The sequence below is a fragment of the Pararge aegeria genome, chromosome 2, assembly GCF_905163445.1.
Source record: "Pararge aegeria chromosome 2, ilParAegt1.1, whole genome shotgun sequence".
Taxonomy (NCBI): Eukaryota; Metazoa; Arthropoda; class Insecta; order Lepidoptera; family Nymphalidae; genus Pararge; species Pararge aegeria.
The window spans coordinates 17,894,495-17,904,959 of NC_053181.1; the positions used below are offsets into that span (position 1 = coordinate 17,894,495).

At 36.7% G+C, this 10,465-nt stretch overlaps 1 protein-coding gene across 1 annotated transcript; it reads right to left on the reverse strand.

Annotated features, from left to right (window-relative positions):
* Window positions 1–5,934: 5,934 nt before the first annotated feature.
* Window positions 5,935–10,465, reverse strand: LOC120628360 (STE20/SPS1-related proline-alanine-rich protein kinase). Its single transcript, XM_039896692.1, has one exon. It carries the CDS (start codon window positions 10,425–10,427, stop codon window positions 8,958–8,960), a length of 1,470 nt encoding a protein of 489 aa, XP_039752626.1. The 5' UTR covers window positions 10,428–10,465; the 3' UTR covers window positions 5,935–8,957.

Genomic DNA, 10,465 nt, shown 5'->3' on the forward strand with positions numbered 1-10,465 from the left:
GGTAAACGTTTAGAACATTAGAGGTAATATAATAACAGTCAAATTCTAAATGGTCTGAAGTGACTAACTGTCGGTTCGAGAAACACTACTAAAGTGGATGGGTTTTTGATGCTTCAATATACGTCGTGAACATGGATTCTGTCACGGTTTTTGTTGTTGATTCTGTGGTTATAGATATATTTCGATGAGGGAGAAGATAGATGTAATTGTAGATAGAAGAACGAAGAGAGCTTTAAACATTTTTGAACACCTCCCTGGTGCAGTGGTGAGAACTAACGAGCAATCCCGACTGAGGAAAATTTGGGTTTTTTTAATTTCGGAATTTGGTCTGGTCTGGTCTAATGAAAAGCTTTGGCCGCGGCTAGGTACCACCCGCCAAGCGATGTAGAGTTCCGATTAAGAAAGAAAGACAAATTATTAATTTATCGACGGGACGTGCACAAGGGCAACTCATCTCGAAAGATATATCTGCCAGAAGCCTTCGAATGTAAGAAAAATTGAAGAGTAGAGCTGAAGAGGTACTTAAAGAAATAAGTGATACGATGAAATACAATACATAGACATATATACAATAATATATGTAAAACAGAATGATAGACATACAATAAACTGTTTTTAGATGCCAGATAGTGCTGCTTCAACCTTGACTTGAACAAATTCGGGGATGGGTTATCACACAAAATATTGTGTGGAAGTGAATTCCATAGTCGCGCGGCAAGAACTGCGCGAAAAAAGTGGTGTCATACGTGTCTATACTTAAACACATAACCTATACTGTACTTAAGTATGAATTATGATGCCGCGCTATTAAAGTGTTTCTAAAGTTGTGGTTAAAATAATTTGTGGGTTAAAAAAAATGTATATTAATGCCTTTTTTTTTTAAATATAATTAGCGGGCAAACTAGCAAGTGGGTCACCTGAAGTGATCACCGCCGCCCATAAACATCTGCAGCACCAGAGGAGCCACAGATGCGTTGCCGGCTTTTAATGAATTTGTTTATTCGCCCCTTAAATAACCCAAGATTGTATCTTTGAGGAAACACATCAGATGGGAGATTGTTCCATAATTTGCAAGTGCGAGGTAGAAATGATCTGGTATTGCGAATAGTAGAAGAATACCAGGCATCCAGATGATGAGGGTGGAATTTATTTCTTTTTCGTGAGGTGCGGTCAGAGAACCTGCTTTACCCCTAACAGGTTAGACTGCATCATCGCTCACCACCAGGCGATAGTACCACGTACTACGATACTACCACGTAGACCACCATAAGGGCTATTGGCTAACTTGTAGTGGAATAATAAAAAATGGAATAGTAATACAAGTTATTGTCAAACAAAGATTTCAATTTCCCTTTCTTTAAGAAGTTTCACTTTGCAACCAAATCTAAACTTTGTCACGCTTAAGGAGTCCTTATTGCAAACGAAACAAGAAAAGTAAATTAATATAAAAAAGCGAACTGTTTGAACTTACGTATGTTATGATGTTATTTTGTTTTATTAGGAAATCCGTTAATTCCAGTTTGGATGGAATAGGTACCTACTTAGAACAAATTATGTGAAAAAGTAATTTGTGGTTACGTCAATTAGCGTATACATATATTTTAGAGTAAAAGATAAAAATGCTACTTATATCGTAGTCCTTTTATCTTGTATTCTAAAACTTGATATACTTTATATCAATGTGAAAGCAATGTTAATGTATTTTATTATGTATAAATTTAAAATTATGCCATGCCTTTAGTTATATGCTTAAGAATAATAATTAATATGTGTATAGAAATGCGACCGTCGCTCCAGGCGATTTAAAGGACACCTAGCCTCCGTCTAGATTTTTTTCGAAAGAGTTATGTCAGCTTTTGCATCACCTCACTTTCAATTCTACACAATAATTAATGACCCAATTTTATTGGTCAATAACTCAGTCGCGTGTCCTGGAAAGTCGGTATCAGGTACCAGGTATCTTTACAAAATTTAAAACAAAGCTCCCCGTTTGTACGCTTAGATCTTTCAAACTGTGCAACAGATTTTAATGCAGTTTTCAGTAATGGATAAGAGTAAACTAAGAGCGAGGTTTATAAGTAAGTATACATGCATATTATAGTAAGGAAAAGCCAAACAATACAAATATTCGTTATGTGATGTCAGTGCGAAGCCGGGGAAAGTCGCTAGTCGTAAAAATGTAATAGGCCCGTTTTGACATTTGTCATCGCGACGTAACTAGTTATGGAACCATAAGACTCTGTGCTCGATACTCACGATAAATCAATTCAAGTTTGTATCAGTACTTGATTGATATTATTATGTATTGTAAAGTGTTCGTTCGTTCAAAGTATTCCTTTAACTTCACAACCAATACGCGTGACTGGCTGTTGATTATACATCCACTTTCAACATGTTGAAACAGAGTTAGTACCTACTATATAACAACAAACACAAAAATCGAGTCAAATCACTATGTTTAAATTAATGTCCAAAATAGAAGAGCCATAGTTAACGTAATAGTAAACAATATATATCAAACTTTAACGAGCGCACAGTCAACTTTACAAGATGAGGAACGAAAAACTGCGCAGTGCGCGCGGGGACGCTTCAGTCATGTGCCGCTTGGTCAGATACATCAACTCAGACTCATTATTTAGAACCCATTTTGAGATCCAAGCTCATTCTTTGCAGTAAAGATAACTACACAATATTTAATTTCGATATTCAGTAAAAAAATGGTTACAGCTCTAGTATAAAAAAAAAAAAGACTGAGAACGTAACTGTTTTCGGAACGATTCGCAACAATTATAAAATGCATGCTACTATGAAGTAAGCGCAAAAAGAATACTCGCGATATATTCTTTCATATTATTTAACGTCCCAAAAAAATTTACGTATTTTTTAAAACACTGTATGTAATTGATTTTTATTTTATTGTTTCTTTCAGTTTCGTTCCAAGTTACATTCTATGGTCTTGCACAAATGTCAAAACGGGCCTATTACATTTTTACGACTATAGGGACTACACCTATTACTTAAAATTGTACTCTTACACCTTTTGTTAAATCGGAGTGACTGACTTTTTTTTGATGCAGTTGATTCGATAGTTAACGGATAAGGTTGCAAATAAACTTTTTTTTACGCTTTTAATAAGAGTTTTCATAACTTCTTTTTTCAACAGCATTTTTGTCATAGATCGACCATCGACAAACAATAATTGTATTAAGACTTCGGGCCAAATTCCTTAAATTTGAGTCCTTTATTATCGCATCCAGAATGCATTTCCCATTGACAAATAAAAATGGTTCTCGATATGTTTAATGGCATGCGTTATTCAAACTTCCCGCAAAACGAAAGATTTCCGACCAATAAAAATGTGTATGTATTATTGCATCTTGCTCGTACTTTTACACACTCAATCAAATCATTGGTTCAGAAGTTTGTAACAGCCGTAGCAACATCGGAAGGCCGGGGTGTTGCGCGCTTGAAGTTTTGTAGGTGATTATAACAAAACGTTATGGGTCGAAGAAGATCCCATGCTACGAGAATAATGCTAAACACTAACAGTTTATTGAAGTAAAACTTCTTGCCTACAAGTGAGAGTAAAAATTCAATGTCACATTTTGTTACATGAGAGAGAATAAAGATATAACGTAGGGAAGAGGAGAAATAGAGTGAGACACTCCCTAAACTATCTCTTAACTATCACTCTATTATATCTACATTTGAATACCAATCAGTGGTCACTGTCAGTGATAGCGTATATTGTCAATAATTTTTGTTTAGCGTTTATTCAAGGAGTTTCACTTCCATGACGTGTAAACGGTGCTGCTGCACTCGCAATTTTTTTTATGTATGATTTGCACGAAAGACTAACGTAGCCTTATCGTTGATTTTAAAAACCTGATATTATATATATCAGTGACGAAAATCTTAGTGTATGAAAACGTATTTTTAAATAATGCCATTCCTTTAATTACTAAGACATTACGCTAAACAGTCATTTATATATTTTTGCACAAATTAGAAAGATAGCTGACAAGTTTAATGATTATTTTTGTACCTCTTAGAAGTAGCAATAAAAGTTTTTTTGGCCAGTGTGATGTGCAATTATGCAAACAAACAAAGGTAATGATCGCATAATGCACATAATCCATGGTTTCTTCCATATAATTTTGTTGTTACTTAGTGTGAAGTATTCTTTTTGAAATATAAACAAAAAGAAGCATGCTTGTAAAAATAAATCAAAGAGATTTTCTGTAGAATTATGTATGTTTAATGTTTATGTTATTAAATGTACTTTACACTTAAAAGTATTTAAAAGTACAATAACTTAAATCTGAGATATAACTCGGAGGTACGTTGAACGATTTTGTTTACCTGATCAGTTTTTTTATTATTATCGATCTTTCTCTAGTGTTCAGCCATGATCACTATGTGGAACAACACATCTAGTATTAATTCATACCTGTTAATTTTTTTGTACTTTACAATTATATAAAAAATAGGTCCATAATATCCTCGCTGCAATATTGTAATTTTTACAAAAAAATACAATCTTTTCGCATAATATCAGAAGAAAATATTGTAATTAAAAAAATATACATTGTTCTTAAAGTTTTGCTTTATAAAATCCACCTTAATTACGATGTGTCATAATTATTTTATGTGGTATTAAAATGCTTAAATAACCCTTCCGAGAGAGTATCGCATGGAAGGTGCAAATATTTTGTACTTCTCTTTGTAAAATGAAGCATTTTGTAAATAACACCGTTCGCGAAATGTTACTAACTTTGCCCGCGTCAAATAAACCATTAATTAACGGGCTATTTTAACGCAAAAGTTTTAAAGATACTAATTTTATTTTATTGTCTTTCCTTTACTTTAAAATAGCAGGTTTTATGACCATCTGTCGAGATTGATCGCATTTTGATGTTCCGAGTGTGTGTACCTTCCTTTATCGGATGTGTGAACTGTTTTTATTGTAGCAGAATTAGGGCCCAAAATAAAAACGGACGCCATATTGTTTTAATTCCCGATTAGACTACACGATAAATAAAGCAGAGCTAACTCAGTTAGGTTCCTAAATTAATAAAGTGTAATTCCAGTTAGGCAGTAAGAAACCCCTATAAATAAGAATCTCATTTGTGTAAGCACTAGTTAGGGTCCTATTTGGTGCCCTATTTATCGTGTAGTCTTATCGGCACCGACTTTTGAATGATAGTCCAAACACATCACACAGTCCAAGAATATTACGGCTTCCCGCTTTATGTAGGTTCACACATTAACAACTTGTGTATCTGATATACTCGTAGTGAATCTACATTTGATGAAACTTTGTATTGTTGAATTAAGCACAAATTGTAATAACTAAATAAAAAAAAATATAATCTTAATTATGTTTGATTTAGACACCCATAATTTTTTGTATTTAATCATGGAAAGTTGGATGCACTGTAATGTTTAGACCAATAATATAAGGTATTTAAGAGAAAGGGTTTGACGTATTTTATTTCATAGGTTATGTATTTAAAAATATTGAACATATAATAATCCAAAAAGCCCACCAAACAGCATTGGAGCAGCGTCGTGTCAATATGCTATCAAAACTTCATATTGTATATTGTATTAGTAAAATTATAATCATTTAATAGGGATTCTAGAATACTACTAATTGTATAAAAGAAGTCATTGAAATTCAGGCAGAGATAAAAACAAGATTTCTGAGTAGTTCTTTTTATTCAATCGTAAAAATAGTTTAACGTATATTATTCTAGTTCACAGCAAATCTTATATATAAATTTAGCCCTACATGAACCTATTTAAATATCAAAGCCATAGTTTTAAACTTTTAGGTAAAAAAATGCATATTAAAGGAGAAGAAAAAAACACTGAAAATTTTAGATTTATAATTTATTTCAAAAAATAATTCCAAAATAAGCAACAAACAAATAACAACGTAAAAATATTTAATTAATATATTCATACATTTGCTTCCAATAACACTGTAATGATTAATGTTGCGCTTTCTTAAATTAAAAATCTTTCTAAGTTCCTTATTTTAAAGGATTAAATACTAGAGCTCTGTTTCTCTATGGCCTTAACATTTTCAATGGAGAAATGTTTTGGTGTCTTAAAGTTTGACAAAAAAAAGTACATCTACTTACTTCTATTTCTAGGTCACAAACTTTGGGCCAATTCACTTAATTATATCATTTTGATATTCAGATAAAATATAGTTAATTTCTTCGGAATTGTCTGAAAATGTAAACATTATTTTTGAGTATAAAATATGTTTTAAAATATAAAAAAAAAACAAATGAGTTAAATGTAACTTTCATACCCCTGACTGGTTTGTCCCGGTTTGACTCGGTGTGATTAGAAGCTCAGAACATTGAATCTAAGATCGAAGGGCTTAATTTTTATTTTAAAACAATTATTGCTATTTTCATTTTTTTTAAAACATACTCTACGCTACAAAAGTATGAAAATTATGGTTTTACATCATAAAACAGGTGAGGATAAATTAACTATAACGATAGTTATTTTTTTAAATCATATTTATATATCTATAATTAATTTTTATCGTAACAGGGCCCAGCTTCCTATCCCTATTTAGACACGAGGAGCTAAAATGTGAAAGTTGTACAAAAAGTTGCCTACTGGCTCTGCAAAATACATATTGACTTTGTATACTCATCGCAAAATTTTGTCATAGACATCACAGAAGAAAGAAGGTACTTAAATTTCGTACACGGTTGTTCAGGTGGCGGTCCTTACCAGTTAGCAACTGACAGCTGTCGACAGAGTTACCCAGTAGCAATTAAAGTCAAAAATGTTTCATGGCAATTTGTATCGTACCCTAATCATTACTATCGCGGTTCAAATTTGAAGAACCTTTGTACTGTACAAATAGCTTTGAAGGCGTTCAAATTTTTTTACATATTTAGAAATTCCAAATATGGCATCATACAAAGGTGAACCTATATTAAATTATTAAATCATACAAGTCGCGTGCTATGCATAATTAATTGAAGTATTACTTAGGCAAGTGGTAATTAGCAAAGTTTTAGAGCTTTGAAGGGTCTGGTCTCAGCCATCATCAGTTTGTCACTCGACTCTTACTTTGTTCATACAATGGATTTTTCTGCGAATCACAGACTAATTTAAAGCTAAATTATTCATATGCTAGCATTGGAAAATCTATTTTATATATATATATATTTTTATTGAAAATCTGACTTGCTGATTGATTGAGTTAATTCTAGCTTAAATCAATTATAATATTTTGAGCGACGATAAATTAAATATAAATTAATCTATTACAGTGTTTTAATTTTACAGAGAAGCGTCTAAACACGAATAATATAAAAAGAAGACTTATAAATTCAGATTCATACTTACATTAAAACATTTCATCAGCTTGAGCTAAAGTAATATTAACATTAAAATAATTCCTTACGCCCTTAAACATAATTATATTGAAGCGAAGCTTCGTCACGCACGTTCAGGATGCGCACTTGTTCACGAATAGTGAAACGAGCGAGCGAAAGCGTTACCTCATTGTCTGAGCAACGAGTTGTCAATTACAACAAACTATTAAGCCAATGAGGTATCTTGTTGCCATGGCAACGATGTCTTTAAATTAAATTCGATTTTACATACGATACGTAAAAAGCTCCGTTTCTTTCGGTTATACCACAGTACTTCTCTCTACTCTTCTTGAATGTTGAACTACCTAAAACCAATGATCTAAATATGAGCAGTAAGCAAGGTTGAAATCCAAGTGGTTTCAAGAAAGACGACTGATCTAGTCGTACAAATACTCACTTAGGCCTTTTAATAAACCGAATCGAGCTAAGAACAGGCTCTCAATTATCAATGAATCTACGTTTAAGAGCGAACTCGAAAACTGGTTCTTAGCTCAATGTCAGATATCCAGTAACAATACCTAATAGGTCAGTGACCTTAATTTGTAATTTAATTGAAACTCGAGCTATACAAACGTATATAATTTATACATATCGCAACCTTCAATGCCATTGGTTTTTGTATGTCGGTAGTTCAATATTCAACTTATTAGGTCGATCACCAATAAAATATATAGTTACTTAGAACACAGCGTAATACGATAAAATAGCGCTTAGAATTACGAAGCTACGGATCAAAATGGCGCGACGGTGCACCTAAATTATATGACCTTGGCGTAATTTTTCAAGTGTCTTTAATTATTGTTACCTTATTATCACACTGGAAGCAGTTTTATATATAATCGCTTTAACATATAAAACTTCTGTACCCTATGTTTTTAAAAGTGATAGTCAAAATTTGGTAACTATGAATATGACAGATTTATGTGAAACTTCGATTTGACGTTTATTTACTTCAAATCTTACACCAAGTGGGACTAGTTGCGTGAGAGCTACCATAGAAATGTATTATAAAGTCTCATCTTCTTTTACTTGTCTTATTATTTCAATAAAATCGTATAATTTTTTATATTCCTATCTTTAAAATATACTTTATACTAAAAAGTAATAGACAGTTTGTAAACAATAAGACAAGTTAAGAGAAATAGTTTGAAAAAGTTTTCTCAGTGTTCCAGGCGAGAATGTGCTGTGCACAAAAACACCGTTGCAACCGTCCATTTTGACAGTGACCGTCAGCCCGTAAGCGACCTATGCGGGCCTACTGTAGTAACATATGACCCTAGTTTGTGCTCTACATTGTAGTGGCTCGAGAGCTGCTAAAATAGTTCATACTATAGGCTCCCAAAATAGGCATTAAAAACATATAAATGTGAAGTGATTTGTCACTTACGTCGGAAACTTGCGACCAGTTGTAGGAGCCTATGCTTTCTACCTAATCTAAATTCGATTACACAGCGTTTATATTAAAAAATACGGCTCACGCTAACTACTCGTAATATTTATTGTCCATAAGACGGTCGAGGGGGGAGGTATAAGCGAGAGCGTTCAGTCGACGATTGATATCTGAGCGTAGCCGATGAGGCCTTTCTCATCGGCCGGTTCCGCGGGGTCGGCGGACTCGAGGCGGAAGGTGAGCGAGCGCGGCGCGGGCGTGTCCCCCGGGAACAAATACGCGTCCACCAGTCGCTGCAGTTGGGTGGCTATCGCGTCGCCATCCGCGCCGGCCACCAGACCCGCCCCGACTAGCTCCGTCGCGATCCCATCCGCGGAGTCCTTCCCGGGAGCGAACTCAAAGCGAATGTCGTTGAGTTCCTTCTTCGAGTTCCTCATTCGGAGCACGAGGTTGATCTGCGGCGCTTCTTCGGGCTCGTGGGAGCCGATCGTGAAGCCGGCGCGCGGCTCGCTGTCGCTGTCGCTATCCGAGGAGTCGGCGCGCAGCAGTTGGTTCATGGGGCGGTCGCGGCCCGCGTCGCCGTCGTCGTCGTCGTCGTCCTCGTCGCTCTCCCACACCCACTCGCCCGTCTCCATGCGGTGCAGGCGGCCCGACGTGCCCGGCTGTCGCTTGCTGGCCTTGTGCACGCGCGTCTCCATGCTCGGCCCGATGGTCACCAGCGTCTGCACCAAGTACTTGCGGTCCTTGGCCTTCTTGAAGAACGAGTGCTTCAACAGCTCCGTCGCGGACGGCCTCTTGGTCGGGTCCTTCTGGAGGCACTCTGATATCATTTTCCGGAAGGTCTTCCCGTAGGCTTTGTACTGGTCCTTTTCCTCGACGCCGGTGTCGAGCGTGGGCGGGTCGTTCTGGAGAGTCAACATGAGCACCTTCATGGGCGGGTACTTGTGGTAGGGCGCGGTGCCGGTCGCCATCTCTATGGCCGTGATACCGAAGGACCAGATGTCGGCCTTGAAATCGTAGCCGTGATTCTGCTCCATCACTTCGGGCGCCATCCAGCAAGGCGTGCCTACAAACGTGTGGCGCACCTTCTGCCGCGACAGGTCTCGCCCCGTGGCCAGCCAAGCCGACACGCCGAAGTCAGCGATCTGAACGATCCCGTCGTCGCCGAGGAGGATGTTCCCAGCTTTGATATCCCTGTGAATCTGTCCATTCTGGTGGAAGTATTCGAGCCCTTTTAGCACCTCTTTCAGAACGGTAGCGATGGTCGCCTCGTCGAAGACGCCGTGTTTGCAGTTGGAAATTCTCATCTTGTGCTTTATAATGTCTAGCAGGCTGCCGCCCTCTAGAAGCCTTAACACAAGCCACAGCTCCTCTTTGACGACGAAGCTTGTGTAATAGGTGACTACGTTCTCGTGGTTGCAGCTGGACATTGCTTGGATCTCTTTGAGGAGTTCGTCCATGGAAGTGTTCCACTTCTCTAAATTGATCCGCTTGATGGCGCACTTTTCCCCCCGGGGGCGGCAGAAGGCGGCGTGTACGACGGCGGTGGCGCCCACGCCGATCACCTCCAGAAGCTCATAGTCGTCTTGGCTGTTAGGCCACGTGTGACCGGAACCCGCCATTGTTACTCTTATATCAACTAGGACTCGGACAGTAAAGT

Bases quoted from the DNA above. Each gene is read 5' to 3' on its own strand.
- LOC120628360 (XM_039896692.1), bottom strand. From the start codon at position 10,427: ATGGCGGGTTCCGGTCACACGTGGCCTAACAGCCAAGACGACTATGAG.